Genomic DNA, 15764 nt, shown 5'->3' on the forward strand with positions numbered 1-15764 from the left:
CGGACAGGGCAGATTTCGGGATGTGGGGGGGCTGCCGTGAGACAATCTGCCCCGCTGCTGTGTAACGGGGCCGAGGATCCCTCCCTGGGTGGCAGAGGCGCAGGCCATTGCTGTGGGGGGATGGGCTCAGAGGCTTTAGTGACGACCCCAGATAAGCCCCTAGACAGACTGTGCCCCTCACCCCGGTATCAGGGCGGCTGCAGCTGAAGGGGGGTGGGGCATCCGTGGCTGGCTGGGAGCGCTGGTGTGGCTGAGCAGTATCCTTCCGAGCAGGGGGGCGGAGCTGAGGCCGGTGGGGCTGACCGGCCCCCTGCCGCCCACACGTGTCCGGGGCAGTGACTCAGTTTCCTGTGTAGTCTCACACTTGGGCCCCTCTCAGAGGTGTGGACACTTCGGCTCCAGCAGAAAGGCAGCCCTGCCCCACCACTGCTGTCGGGGGAGCTCGATTGCTGCTCTGCCTGGGGACGATGCAGGATGAGGAGGGCGACATGGGGCTGGCCCCCCGGCCCCACGAGGGCAGCCTGTCTGCAGCTGGGAACCAAGGTAGTGACTGTAACCCCCTCCCCGCGTCTTCCCTCCCCACCATGGGATCTGTGTCCCAGCAGCAGGGGCAGGGCTGGGCTGCCACCCCAAGGGGGGGTCGCAGGGTGAGGGGGCAGGAGGGTCTGTATGGAGCTGGGATATTATGGGGTTTGATCCTACTGATCCCAGCTCCCCTCTGAGCTCCTGCCCCCCAGCCCTCCCTGCTCTAACCCACTGCACCCCACACCTCCCCCAGAGGTGGGATAAAACGCAGCCCCCCCCGGCTCCTCCAATTCTACCCACTAGATCCCACTCCTCCCACCAGCTCTCACTATTGAAATTAGCGGGATCACTCCCAGGAGTCAGGGCTGCAGGATCCTGGGATCCAGAGGTGTGAGACTTGGGGTGCTGTTTGTGGGGACTGCAGAACTAGCCTGAGTTCATGGCCGATGAGCAGCTGTGTGTGTGGAAGGGAAGATTAGTGGTTAGAGCACAAGGCCAGGACTTACAGGTGCCTTTCTGGCTGAGCCACACACCCCGGGTGACCTTGGGCCAAGTCTCTTCATTTCTCAGGACTCCAGATCCATATCTGTAAAATGGGGGTAAAGATCCTTCCTTCATCTAGCCAGTTTGTGCAAGGCCAGGGGTAGGGACTGTCTCTCCCTGTGTGTCTGTGCAGTTCCCGACACAATGGGGCCCTGATCTCAGCTGGGGCAGGGACTGTCTCTCCCTGTGTCTGTGCAGCGCCCGGCACAACGGGGCCCTGATCTCAGCTGGGGCAGGGACTGTCTCTCGCTGTGTGTCTGGGCAGCGCCCGGCACGATGGGGCCCTGATCTCAGCTGGGGTCTCTCATTGTTGTAATAATGGGATTTGTTTCCCCCCTGCAATTTAAAAGAGGCAGATCTGCACGTGGTGTAAATCAGGAGAAATTCTCTCGAAGTCAATGCACTCGGAGTATTTCTCTCAGCTGGGATCTGGTCCCATGGACTGCAGTGGGGCTACAGCTGGTTGACAGCAACTGTGATCTGGCAAGGAGTGTTTTAGGCTAGGAAATGTGTATCTGTGGAGCATGGTCGGTTGACAGCAGCTGAGGATCTGCCTCTAATGCTAGCAGTGAAATAAACCACCATGATCCTCCCCCCGCAGCTGCCGACCCTGCGTCCCCACGTCTCTCTGTTCCAGCTCCCTGCAGGCACAGACACTACTTAGTGGCGCTGGGCGCCGGGTGGGTCACTCTGACCTTGGCTGTGATCGTGCTGAGCCGTGTGGGTAAGTGCCTGGGAACAGACTCCCTGCGTCCCAGTCTCTGGGCCTAGAGATTACCCCCAATCTGGTGCGCCCCACACCCCCGCCTCGAGTTTTGCCTGAGGAACGCAGGATCGGGCCCTGTGTGATCTGTACTCCCCCAGCGTCCCCTGTAATCACTGGTCGCACGCCCGCGTCACGGCCTGGGGAAGTGTCCCATACACCGGATCCAGCCATCAACGCTGGTGAGAGACTCAGAGCATCCAGGGGTGAGATTTTTCACTCTGACAGGGGCGTGTTCCACATACTTCACTTCTCGGTCGGTTAATGCAGCACCCAGCAGGATTGGTGTTGGTGCTCTCTGGTTTACATGTTTCCAGGAAATAAGTATTTTAATAGAAAAATGGCCTGTTTTCTAAACTGAAACTTTTGGCAAAACTTTTTATCAAAATATTTTTGGAATTTTTTCTTTTATTGTTTATCACTTTTTCCTTATTTTCCTTTTTAATATAATTTCTCAATACTCCCCCCCTTTTTTTAAAAAATCCCTGTTTCTTTTTGGAAATGACGTGCAAAAAGGGAAAGATGGGGAATGAAATATATGGGAAAAAAGAAAAACAGAAGCACCAAAATACAAAATGGCAAATTAAAATAAAACCACAAAAGCCCTTTAAAAACACTTTCAAATCGATAGAATGAAAAAAACCAAAAGCCTCCGAGCAACTCCTCCACAAAACACAAATCAACCCTCTCTCAAAAAATTAAGTAAACAAACAAAAAAAACCTTGACCCTCTCCAAATCTCCCCCCAAATATCTAAAAACAAAGGAGAAAAAATTAACCAACCAAAAAAAAATGAGTAACAAAAAAATCCCAAAATACAGAATACCCCAGCGAAAACAAAGGAAGACCTTTGCCCCTCAACCCCTTGTAGAGAAACTACAAGGAACAAACATTTCATAAAAATTTGAAAATTGGGTCCATTTTGTACCCTGCAAAAATGGAAACAACTTCAAAATTTTTGCCCAGCTCTGTTGCTTTGCAATTCCACATCCAGGCAGCAGGGGAGCCCAAGTTAACTACGGACTTGTCTAGCACAGAGGTGCAAACTTCCCAGCTCTTCACAACAACCCTCTTGCGGGAGGTGGCTGCTACAGCCATGAACGATTCCTGGCTATCGGGGCAGGTTTGCCTGAGCAGTGTCGATGCTTCCACTAGAGCTGGTGGCACGTTTTGTCAATGGCAGCAATCGGAGCAGGACGGGGACGTGGGTGCAGAATTTGCCTGCAATAGAAAAGATTGAACATGGAATTTTCTATAGGGATGTGACAATTCCTCACTGTGAAACCCCGTTGGCTTGCAACTTGTGCCATGTGTTGGGGAATCCAGATCCCCCCGCATCCCCGTCTGCCCTTGAGTCATAGAATCATAGACTATCAGGGTTGGAAGAGACCTCAGGAGGTATCTAGTCCAACCCCCTGCTCAAAAAGTCCCCTGCATCTGAGCTGTGTCCTTCCATGCGGTGTCCCACTCAGACACTGCCAGGTTGGTTCCTAACTCCCATTAATGCAGATACTCTTTGGAAGGTTTCCAGGGCTACTCCCAGGAACATCAGACCATGCTGGCCTCGCGTGGCGCAGAGGATGTTGGCGATGCCCAGAGATCAGGAAATGGAACAGAATGCAGCTACAGCCTGCAGGATTTCCGCTCTCACCTGAGACAGAGTCTGTGTGGGCTGCCGCAGAGCAGCTCAGCAGGTAACCTCAGCTCCCGCTGCCTCTGAGCTGCTGTGCACTTTGGGGATGTCGAGAAACAGCTGTGGTTTTGAAGCAGCAACATCTAGTGACCAGCCCGGGAAGGTCTAAGCTGAACTAGCGTCATCATGACACAGGATAATAATCTCCTACTCGGAGCATTTCAGGCCCAAAGTACCTGCCAAACTGCCTGTGGGGATCAAGCCACCCAGCACTGAAATGCAGCCACCTCTGGGGTGGGTGGCGACATCTCCTCAACAGTGCACAGGTTTAGGCCAGGGAGTGAAGGATTCATCATCCAGCTGAAGTTTCCAGGGGGGGATTTTTGGAGGCAAAATGGAATCACCTGAGGTTGGATTAAGCCAGGAGATCGGGGTTAACCTTTCCAGCTCATGGGGAACCTGCTAGGGGATCTCTCGTTACTAGGAGGGGTTAGGACCTTGGTTTGACGTCCTGAGAGAGATGAAACATCTGGCAGCACAGCGCCCTCTAGTGCCATGCTGGGGCACTGGGGTCAGCCCTGACTGCCAGGGGAGAGCGCCCCCTACTGAGCCCCCCACACTGTTCCTTGCAGCACCCCCTAGTGCCACACAGGGGCCAGCATTAACGGTGTAGAGAGGAGACCCCTTATTGAGTCCCCTACCTACTCCCAGCAGCACAGCACCCCCTAGCGGCAGACTGGGGTATCAGTGTCATCGAGGCAGAGCACCCTTTTGTATTTCCGTCCGGCCTGCATGACACAGAGTGTGAAGTCTCCAGTATCTCTGTAGCGGGGGTCAGCCCTGTTCAGAACAATCAACCCCCTGAACGACGTCTTTGTTTCGTTTCCCCCTCCAGAGGGCTCCGGGTGCAAACTCTGCCCCAGGCACTGGGTGCCGCACAGGGACAAGTGCTACTGGCTGGCGGAAGAGAATCAGTACTGGAGCTGGGGCCGTGATGACTGCTCACGGAGGAGATCTCACCTGCTCGTGATCCAGGACCGGGAGGAGCTGGTAAAGAACGTGCTAAACTTCACCTAACATATTTGTGTCCTTGTTAATGAGCGCAGGTCAAGAATCCCTCCTCTTATGTCTATTAACAAACTTTTGAAAGCAAAATTTTCATTCACAATTTTTCTATTTTTCACTGGAAAATTTGAGAGTGAAATGAGATGTTCACTTTGATTTTTGGAAACCAAACTTCTTTTTAAAACTTCAAACTTTTCTCACCCCCCTTTTTTTGACCACTGAATCCGATGGGATGAATAATGATATTTTTCCATTTATTCCATATTCTCAGCAGAAAAAAGGGAACTTTTCAAAATGTCCTCAACTTCAGAGAGGCAAAAGGAAATATTTTGTTCTAAATCAGCTGTTACCACTCAAGAGAGCGATCTTGCAGTCACTGTGGATATTTCTCTGAAAACATCCATGCAATGTGCAGCGGCAGTCACAAAAGATAACAGCGTGATAGGAACCATTAGGAAAGTGTTAGATAATAAAACAGAAAATATTATAATACCACTATGTAAATCCATGGTATGCCCACATCTTGAATACTGCATGCAGTTCTGGTTGCCTCATCTCAAAAAAAGATATATTAAAATTGGAAAAGGTTCAGAGATGGTCAATGGAAAAGCTTAAGGGTATGAACCAGCTTCCATAAAAGGAGAGATTAAAAAGACTGACATTGTTCTGTGTAGAAAAGAGACAACTGAGGATGTATATGATAGAGGTCTATAAAATCATGCAGAGAAACCGAATAAAGAAGTGTTATTTACTCCTTCTCCTATCACAAGAACTAGGGGTCACCCAATGAAATTAATAGGCAGCAGGTTTACAGCAAACAAAAGGAAGTATTTCTTCATACAATGCACAGTCAACCTGTGGAACTCCTTGCCTGAGGATGTTGTGAAGGTCAAACGTATAACTGGGTTCAAAAAAGAATTAGGTAAATTCATGGAGGATAGGTCCAGCGATGACTATTAGTCAAGAAGCTGTGGGCGTCCCTTAACTTCCAAACACCAGAAGCATCTGGCATTGGCCAGTGTTGGAAGATGAGATACTGGGCTAGATGGACCATTGATCTGACCCAGTATGGCCGATCTTATGTTCTTAAACAAGGAGGAGGAAAATTCCACTGAAAAAAATACGTTTTGACTGAAAATTTTCCACTGGCTTTATTGTAAATATTACCTTTACTTTCTGAGAACATTATCCTGAACTCTAGCTGGATTAACATTAGGTGCAGTGATATCACAGAGACCAAATATAAAAACCTAGATAATAGACAAAACTCCATACAAATATAGATTTAGGCTTATATATTTTTAAATAATTTTGAGAGACATTATCTGTTTATTCTAAAGCATTTTTAAAAAGTATCTATCACAATTTTCAGTTGTGTAAAATTATGAGTTTTAAGCATTTGTTATCAATTTTTATGTATTTAAATGTTCATAGTTGTGGGAAATCATTGGGGCGAGGTCAGACACTGGGCAGGGAGGTCTGACCATAACTATTTTATGACAGTAGCTGTTGAGATTCAAAATAGTCAAGTTTTGTAACCACCAAAATATACAAAGTAAGAATCCTTAAATCACCTTGTAACTTCTCAACCAGGGTTTTTCTTACTTTACCTCTCTGTAAATTTTTATCATCATCCATGGAAATATTTTTTCATGAGGTTGTGTGTGTACGGTGAAGTCATTTACTGATAAAAATCTAATCTTTCCAGGCCTAAATATATTGAAATAAATACATTAATAGTAGATCCCAAAGCATTTTACAGTCTTAAAATGATGAAGTGCAAACTGGAGACAGGGATTGTTCTGCTATCACTGGGATGCGGCTACCTCTGGGGTGGGGCAGTTGGGTGACAGCTTTATAACAACGTTGCACAGGGTTTGGTCACTCAGTACAGAATCATGCCCTATATGGAAAGAGGTGCAGTAGCTGGATAACAGTGGAGAGTTTGCCCAGGGCTGAAACGTTACTAATTATTCATTAGAGCTGTGTTAAAAAAGCCAGCACAAAAAAATTTTAAACAAATTTTCATTCAAAAAACTTGAGAATATTTACTGAAGTTCATTGAAAATTTTAAACAAAATTCATCAAAATCATGATGGAGGGAACAGGTCTGACTCCGTTGTTAATTAGTAGTGTAAGTTATTTGTTATGTTTACAGCACTTTCAATTGGCGTTCAGCTAGTCCTGATTTGTCACTGATATTAATGATCAAAACCCAAACTAGAGATCAGGTCTCATTTGCATCGTGAGCAAAGGAGCCAGAGAATTCCACCATGTTCTGTTCTCTCTGACCCCGTGCCCATTTCACAGGAGTTCACACAGAATCTTACAGGAAATCAAAGTCCGGTGTGGATTGGACTCAACATCACCTCCGCAGGGAGGAAGTGGACCTGGGTGGATGGTTCCCCGTTAAATCAAACGCTGTGAGTGTTTCCTGATTAGTATTTGACATGAATCTGCAATAAATACGTAGTGTGAAACCCTGGGCCCCATTAAAGTCAATGGCAAATCTGCTGTTGACCTCCATGGGGCAAGGATTTCATCCATTACATCTTACAGTGTAAGGGCCTCAATCCTGCAGACACACCTGGGGTAAGTCTCATTGAAGTGAATGGCAGTATGCATGGCAGGAAATCAAAGCAAGTGCATAAAGGTTTGCAGGATCCGGGTCTCTGTTTGCTCGGCCCCACACTCCTGGGCACAGCTAGTTACAAAATGGGGAGAAACGGGATTTTTTTCAATCTTTTCTTGTTTTTTGTCAACATCTGAGATTTCAGAATTCAAAAGCTGTTAAGTTTCAAAACTGAGAAAGTCCCAACTGCCTCCATAGTTGGTCCAAAAACTAGATCAGAAAGCCACTTAAAATTCATCAAAACTTGCCCATTTTTTCACTGAAATTTGACATTGACTCAACTTTTCATGTAAGTTTCAAAAACGGAACATTTGCATCCGTTCTAAAGATTGGCCTCTCTGCACTAGCACTCTGATCAATCACTTTGCTGCAAGTTTCTGTACCATGTGCAGTTTGTGCACCTCTCCACCAGGTCTGGGCTTAACATATCAACTTGTTTCATGTATTAGCCTATCTGGGGAAGGACTAGAGATGACGCTGGAACCCCAGCATGCTGGAAGGAAGGAGAAAAGCTGCTTTTCTCCACCTCTAAACCCACTGATTGTGACTGTCTCCTTCACTCCTCTCACAGGTTTACGGTTTCGGGTCCTGCGGAAGAGAACAGCTGTGCTGCAGTCAAGAAGAGTCAGATCAAGTCTGAAATCTGCAACACTCAATATAAATGGATTTGCCAAAAGGAAGCTGTGCTCATTTAAATGGCTGGATTGGGGACTCTGTCTGCATATATGGAATGCAGAACATCCTGGGTTCTCATCTCTGTTTCAGCTAACAAAGCCTCAAGCAGCGTAAATCCGGGTAATGCCTATAAAGTGAATGGCGCAATGCTGATTTACACCCATTGCGGGTCTGGGCCAATTGCCTGCAATGGAGTTACGGCCAGTTCACACCAGCTGGGAATCTGGCCCTTTGATTATTTAAAAGATAAATAAATCTATAATTTTTTTCACAGTGCTTCTAATATTGTCTTCAGAGTATTAAAAGATTCCTGGGACATTATTGTATACATGATGGTAACACCTAGAGGCCCCAGCTGAGATCAGGGCCCCGTCGTGCCGGGCGCTGCACAGACACACAGGGAAAGGCAGCCCCTGCCCCAGCTGAGATCAGGGCCCCGTTGTGCCGGGCGCTGCACAGACACACAGGGAGAGACAGTCCCTGCCCCAGCTGAGATCAGGGCCCTGTTGTGCCAGGCGCTGCACAGACACACAGGGAGAGACAGTCCCTGCCCCAGCTGAGATCAGGGCCCTGTTGTGCCAGGCGCTGCACAGACACACAGGGAGAGACAGTCCCTGCCCCAGCTGAGATCAGGGCCCCATTGTGCCGGGTGCTGCACAGACACACAGCGAGAGACAGTCCCTGCTCAGGAACAGAATTTTTCTTCTGTAAAAATGTTTTCCATTTTCAGAAAAAAAAATTGATTCTCTTGAATCTGAACTTTCTTTGTGGTAGAAAATTGAACATTTTTATTGAAAATGGAAAAGTTTTCCAAAAAATGTCTGATTTCCACTCTTTCAAGGGGAAAAAAAACAATTTTTGTGGGAAACTGGCTTTTGTTTTCTGTCGTTTCAATGAAAAGCCAGAAAGTGTTGACCAAGGCAAAAAATTGCTGGGAACATGTTTGATTTGGTTGAAAAGCTGTTCTTCCCTGGAAAAAAAAATTTAGGCCAAACATTTTTTAAAAAGATGTATTTATAGTAGTGTCATTTCAAACCCCAGCAAATGTCGTTCCATTTCTCCATCCCTTCCCCTCCTCCCCACCCCCAGCCACATGCTAAAGTGACAAGAAAATTCACTAAGCACATTGTATAGCACAAAACTCAGAGCAGGACAATTCAGCTTTACCTCCACTGGAGCGAATCACCTGCAGGATTCGTTCACTGTTTTATCTGCTTGTCACCCCTAGGGGGCAGGGTCTGACTCTGCACCAATGGAGGGAGCATGGCCAGCGTTGTAATGAAATACACAACCATACTGGTGTGTAAACAGAAGCAGCTATGATGTATTTAACCTTTTTAGTCTGTGCAATGACTGGAACTCCTGAAGCCAGCGCCTGGTCACTATCCCCAGTTCGATTCCTCTTTTGTTCACGGAGAGAGCGATTTAACAGATTTAGGAACAACACCACTGGACAGTCATCTCCTTGCATTTCAGGCTAATTTCTAGCTATAGGGCTCAAAGCACTTTACATAGGATTTAGCGATGGGGAAATTTCTATCCTGATTTCTATCCCCACCTCTACTCGAACCCACTAGTGTAAACTAGCTCATAAATTCAGGCTGGTGTAGCTACATCAGTTAAGAGGTGTGAAAAACTAGAATGAGATAATCTCATGGTGGATAGGTCTCTCCATAGCCAAGATGGTCCGGGATGCAACCCCGTGCTCTGGGTGTCCCTAGCTCTGACTGCCAGAAGCTGGGACTGGACGACGGGATGGATCATTCACTAAATTGCCCTGTTCTGTTCATTCCCTCTGAAGCATCTGGCACTGGGCCCTGTCAGACAACAGGATACTGAGGCTAGATGGGCCTTTGGTCTGACCCAGTGTGGCCATTCTTCTGACGAGCACACATCCCTGACTGACACAGCTATTCCAGCCGAACCATTATTGCAGACATAGCGAAGACGACGGAAGAATGCATCCATCAGTGTAGCTAACCTCACAGTGTGGAGTTCCTACAATGGAAAAACTCCATGCACTGGCATAGGTTGCATCTAAGCTATGAGGTTACGGTGTCATCGTTATGCCAACCTTTTTTAAATGGTCACATTTCTTGAAAGTTTTGGTTTTGCGCTAAGAAAACCAGTCTTCAGTTCTCCTCGGAAAACTCTGCTAATAGATTTTTTTTCATTGTTGTCAAAATTATTCCTCAGAATCCCTCCTCCTCCGTTTCCTGACTGGCTCTAACAGGCTGAACCTGGCATTAAATAGATACTAACTGAATATCTTCATGGGGAGAAAATACTGGGCACTGAAGGTGCTTTAACGTAGCCAAGAAAGGCAGAACAAGAGCCAAATCCCAGTTAGAAACAAGGCACATGTGAGGGTGATTAATCATTGGAAGAAACCCCCAAGGGAAGTGGTAGATGCTCCATCTCTTGCTGCTTTTCGGAAAGAGGCTTTTAGTCAGACACAAGTCACTGGGCTCAGTACAGGGGTAACAGCGTGAGATTCTCTGGCCTGTGTTATTTGGAGTGGTTTCTTGGTAACTTCTTATGCTTCACCATCTCTTCCACCTTGTTTTGAGCTGTGACACTCTGAGGACCTTTCCCAGACAGGCAGCAGAGCTCGGTGGACCTCAAAGGCTTGTCTCTCTCCCCAACAGATCCAATAAAAGATATTACCAGAGATGATGCATGGGTGGGGGCATGCGGGGTTACGTGCCCCCATCCCCAGATTTGCTGCTCGGTTTGTACTGAGCATGCTCACACAGACTGGGGCTGGATCACTGGATGGTTACCGGTTCCGTTCTTTCCCTCTGAAGCACCTGGCACTGGCCACTGTTGGAAGACGGGACATTGGGCTAGATGGACCTTTAGTCTGACCCACTATGGCCGTTCTTATGATCTGATAACTGAGCATGCTCAGTAATGTCTGCCGAAGCCGCCGCCCTCGCTCTGCTCCCTCCACTATCGGCACGTCTCTGGATATTGCATTGTACCGGATTTCAGGCTAGATGACCTAGGGGTCCCGTGTGGCCCAAAATGAGGACACCTGTGCTCTGGCCCCCGGGGCCCTCTCTGGACCCGGTGCCCTTTCACATGGGGTGCTGTCAGTACCCCCTGTCAGTAACCCCTTTCTCTCAGGGTCTCCCCTCCCCAGGAACCCCCACCCTCTATCCCCACCTCACCTCAGTGTATGACCACTGCCAGTCATTGTCTAGCCCCATGCCCCGGGGCAGGCTGCAGTATCAGCCACTCAGCACTGGCAAGGAGGGTTTGGACCTGCTGCCTTGGCCTACCCCTGGGCTGCCTCTGCAACCCCCAGTACCTGTTGGCCTTGTGCTAGGCCACAGCCTGGGGCTTTCCAGGCTGGAGCTCCCCAGCTCCTCAGCCTTTCCCCAGCCCTGCTCCCATCAGGTACCCTGTGTCCAGCTCCCTGCAGCCAGGTCCAGCTCTACAGCTAGAGAGAGACTCCTTGGGCTTCTGGCGTCCCTGGCCTTTTTATAAGGCCCTGTTGCTCAGTTTGGGGCATGTGGCCCCAGCTGCAGCCACTTCCCCCAGTCAGCCCAGCCTAAAGGCTGCTTTCTCCAGCCACCGCCCCTTCCCAGGGCTATTTTTAATCCCTTCAGGGCAGGAGCAAGGATCCTCCCTGCTACAACACACAAAGCCATTGCTCTGCTTTGGGGATTTTCCATACAAAAACAGGCTCGGTCAACTCTTTAGGCCTGTAAACTTGACCAGAGTCCTAAGGGCCCCCTCTAAATTTTCCTTTACAATCCCTCCTTTGTTGCCTCTTCGGCATCACCTTAGCTTACACCCTCTACCTGCATTTTTTTTTTTATAAACGTTCATTACTGTTCCTGGCCATCTGTTAGTATAAAGTTCATTGACAACCGTTAACGCTACTTTTTCTTTTACATTAAGCTTAACAGGTCTAGAGCCGGGCAGGCAATGATACACACATTTATTACAGCAACAATAACATAGTCCTACACTAAACAATAAAAACACTAACATTCCTATGTTAACACAATAGTGAGGTTGAGATTGTTGAATAGCTTTAGTCACAAAACACACTGCATCAGGTTTAGTACATAATGTAGATACTCTATGGGCGGCATGAAAAGTATTTTTTTTCAATTTGATAGATATTTTGGAGGATGGGTATTTGTCCCTGTAGGCTGGAAATTTTTTGGACTTTTGGTAAAATTGAAAGCAGATTTGGGAAGCGGTCAGGTACTAGGGTACTTCAAATAAAGGGTATTTGAGGTTGAAGGGCCGATTGCCAAATTCTATCTGCAGGCCAATATATGATATGGCTTCCTGCAGAAGTGGTAAGATTTAAATGTACATTCTGCAAAATGGTAGCCTTGACAAACACACAGCTGTTATTAGCTTTAAAGATAAGGTGTCCTGTCATGGTAGTTTCTTGTTTTACACCCTCTCAACAAATGCTGTTATAAATTGAGACAACTTCTCCTGGCTTCAGTTTACGTGTACACTGAAGGTGTGGGGGTTTTAATGACCAGAGTGTCCACTGATTTTTTATTCCTATCCAGATATCAGGCGTTATTTCAGAAGCACTGACTATAAATTGGTTAGGCATACCGGTTTGTTTAATTTCCCAAATGTCTTGGTGAATTACTCAATTCCATATGTATCCTCCTTATGGACCTGGCATGTGGGAGCCCACATCCCTCCTACCAGTCTGTATGCTTGGAAGGAGCACTGTGAACGTCTGCACTCCCACCCAGAAAATTTCCAAGTATGTTTTCATAACCACAGATTAGATGGTACTTCCGAAGAGTCTGTAAGGGCAGTAGGCCACCCCCGATGTTTCAGATTGCTCTGAATGGCCGTGAGCTGGTCACTCAGAAAATCCCGAACTTCTGAACAAGCCAGATCCCACTGCAATGCCTTCCCAGACTTGCTGGTACTTAATACCATCTCTGCCGGCAGCTTGCGAGTCATTGGACTAAAGGCAGAAACAACATGTAATTCACCAACACCAGCCTGGACTTGGGTCAATTGTGCTCCAGGAATAAGACCTGTGGCTTTTTCCAACTGTCCTAATTACTTTTCATGTTGCCGGCCTTTATGGATACTCCAGATTGCAGCTACGCCATTTGCACCATCCCATAGGTGTCCAGCCAAGTCTCTTCTCTTTTTAGGGGAAATCCAGGTCTTTTGCTGAGCTAGCCAAACGGCAGCTCCTTTAGAGCAATTTGGATATGTAGAGGTAATTTAAAAACTGGATAAGGACAGTGTAAATTTCATGGTCCCTAATGTAGCATTAATTACAGTCCACCGATGTCCTAACACATCTCTCCTCTGCGAAGTATTATACCACATCTGTTGGCCAAACACCTTCACAAAGGGCAGAGAAGCATCAATGGCAAAGGAAGGGGTATATTGCAATAGGGTACAGGATAAATAATTAGTTACGGGAATAATTTTCAGTACAGGTAAAATTTCCAGTGGCAGAACAGACTCTTTGGGTCTTCCAGTTCCGTCTGGGTGAGGTGCTCCAGCAGCTGCTTGCATAGGCTGTGCTGGAGCAGCAAACTGCCTGCGTTCTAGGAACAGGTCTATAAGATCGTCAGGAGGGGCGGAGGGGATACTCCAGAGGGGCTTTGCCTCCTGAAGGGGTCTTGATGGGTAGAGGAATATCTGCTGGCCAGCGGGGTTACGGGAAAGAGTCAATTTCCTTTTTGTCCTTTTTAGTTGGGTTTTAAGCTTTTCTTGGGAGTCCTTGGGTCTCCCTACTTGAGATTTATGGCGCTGTTTTACTGTTTCCTTACACCAATCAGGGGCGGCTCTAGGATTTCCAACGCCCAAAGCAGGGCAGGACGCCGTGGGGGGGCGCTCTGGCGGTCGCCGGTCCCGTGGCTCCAGTGGACCTCCCGCAGACGTGCCTGCGGATGCTCCACCAAAGCCACGGGAACAGTGGACCCTCCGCAGGCACGTCTGAGGGAGGTCCACCGGAGCCACAGGACCAGCGGACCTTCCGCAGGCATGCCTGCGGGAGGTCCACCAGAGCTGCTTGCCGCCCTCCCGTGGGACGCCGCCCCAAGCGCGTGCTTGGCGCGCTGGGGTCTGGAGCCGGCCCTGATACCAATAAAAGTATGCATCAAACTGACCTTGTCCGACTTTGTTGGCAAGAAGTGCGCCTCTGAGGTGCACAATCTTGTCAAGGTCGAAGCTTCCTTCTAAGGGAAATTGTAAGTTTGGATTATCCCTGGTATACCAATTCCATTTTTTCAGAAACTTGCAAGTAAAAGGACTACAATTTAGGTACATGTACACTGCTGGCGGGACGGTGATTCCTTTTGACTCACCGGCCCCCATATTTTTATGGACAATTTATACACAGACAGACACAGACAAACACAAGCCAGGTGTGCCCTTTTGGTGAGATGGTGATCCCACACCGCCCCATTTTTTTTTACAGCTTTCCCGGCGAGACGAGGATCACCTTGGATCCTCCGGCCCCCAGTATCCTGACTTTCCTGGCGGGGTGGCGCTCCCGTTGAGCCTGCCGCCCTAGAACCCAATACTTTCACACCGGAAAGGCTTGTTTAGGTACGTCCACGACTGTCTACAACCCCGTCCAGCAAAGAGCGTCGACTAGCCTCAGAGAGAACGACACCGCTCACTCTATTGCTTTGGTGGGGCGTTGGGACCCGTCAGTGGCTCCTCAGACTGCCTTTTACTGGCGGAGGAGGGGAATCAGAGGGAAAGAGAGTGAGGAAACCAGACCGTTCACAGATGGTAGAGGACAGGATCACACAATCCTCGACCCAGACAGGCCCCTCGCCGGTCATGCCATGCAGAGGAAGCCTTATCCTGGTCAGGGCCTTTTACCGACCCACCAAGGTGCGATCACAGGACTTGTGTTCGAGGCATCTCTGGTCACGAGCTCAGGGCGTCTTCCTGTGGCCCCCACTCACACCAGTCTACTGACCTTCACTTTCACACTGGCACACAGAAGCAGTACAGAGGCCTATTTAGCCACACCCAGAGGCTCTTCCCAGGGAACAGAACAGAAGGGCGTCAGGCTTATCTGGTAGCAAAAAGGTTCAGATCCAGCGTGCAACTCACCCAAACCCAGACCCTATGGGCAGTCCTCCACTGGAACCCAATACAGAGATTTTAAAAGGATCTCTTACCTTTCAGATGGGCCCGGGTACGGTGGGGAACGGTCCACAGTCCTCCGATCCGGGGAAGTCTTCTGTGGATCCCAGATGAGCCTCCAAATTGTTGTGGAACATCGACCACACGATTGATTTTGGATCAGATCAGCCTGAGGCACTTTTATTGATTACAAGCACAGGGGGGTAACAGCTCTAAGTAGCCGCCCCCGAGTCCAGGAACACACAAGCTTTTTAAAGCCTAAAACCACAGACAAATTACACATATTTCCATATTAATTACCTTATTTGGAATACATTGCAAAATCAATACAGGCCAAAAGGAAAAACAGGCGTCCCCCCCGCTAGGCCCCTTCTGTTACTCACTGTCTGTTCTTTTGCAGTCTTTCTAACACAACTGTTGCGGTTATATATTACATAAGCCCGGCCATGGCAAATTATGCTTTTTCACTCTGTCCCCTCAAGCCTTTATACACAACAAAGCCATTGTTCTGCTTTGGGGACTTTCCAGACAAAAACAGGCTCGGTCAGGCCTAGGCCTGTAAGCTTGACTAGAGTCCTAAGGGCCCCACCCAAATTTTCCTTTACACCACGCTCTGCTCTCACGTAGCAGGGCTACTTGTGAAAAGATTTGGGCTAGTGTCGCCGGCGCTAGCATGCGAAAACTGGCAGGGTGGCTGGGACGGTGCTGTGACTTAGGCTAATGCCCTGAGCTCAGACCGGGAGGAAGGCAGGCGACAGGCCTGGCTGTGAGCTGCGAGCCTGAGCCAACACCCACGCTGCCATTTTTAGG

The 15764-nt window shown here is 48.4% G+C and overlaps 1 protein-coding gene across 1 annotated transcript; it reads left to right on the forward strand.

Moving 5' to 3' along the window:
* Window positions 1-467: 467 nt before the first annotated feature.
* LOC123345836 (killer cell lectin-like receptor subfamily F member 1) lies at window positions 468-7875 on the forward strand. The gene is made up of 6 exons (XM_044982894.1): window positions 468-543; window positions 1706-1792; window positions 3354-3524; window positions 4359-4513; window positions 6839-6951; window positions 7732-7875. Exons 1-6 carry the CDS (start codon window positions 468-470, stop codon window positions 7853-7855), a joined length of 726 nt encoding a protein of 241 aa, XP_044838829.1. The 3' UTR covers window positions 7856-7875.
* Window positions 7876-15764: the final 7889 nt, after the last annotated feature.

This window comes from Mauremys mutica, chromosome 12 (genome assembly GCF_020497125.1).
Source record: "Mauremys mutica isolate MM-2020 ecotype Southern chromosome 12, ASM2049712v1, whole genome shotgun sequence".
In the NCBI taxonomy this organism is placed as follows: domain Eukaryota; kingdom Metazoa; phylum Chordata; order Testudines; family Geoemydidae; genus Mauremys; species Mauremys mutica.

Bases quoted from the DNA above. Each gene is read 5' to 3' on its own strand.
- LOC123345836 (XM_044982894.1), top strand. From the start codon at position 468: ATGCAGGATGAGGAGGGCGACATGGGGCTGGCCCCCCGGCCCCACGAG. The intron at 4,514-6,838 runs GTAAAGAACGTG...CCCATTTCACAG, and splicing joins TCCAGGACCGGGAGGAGCTG to GAGTTCACACAGAATCTTAC. The intron at 6,952-7,731 runs GTGAGTGTTTCC...CTCCTCTCACAG, and splicing joins TCCCCGTTAAATCAAACGCT to GTTTACGGTTTCGGGTCCTG.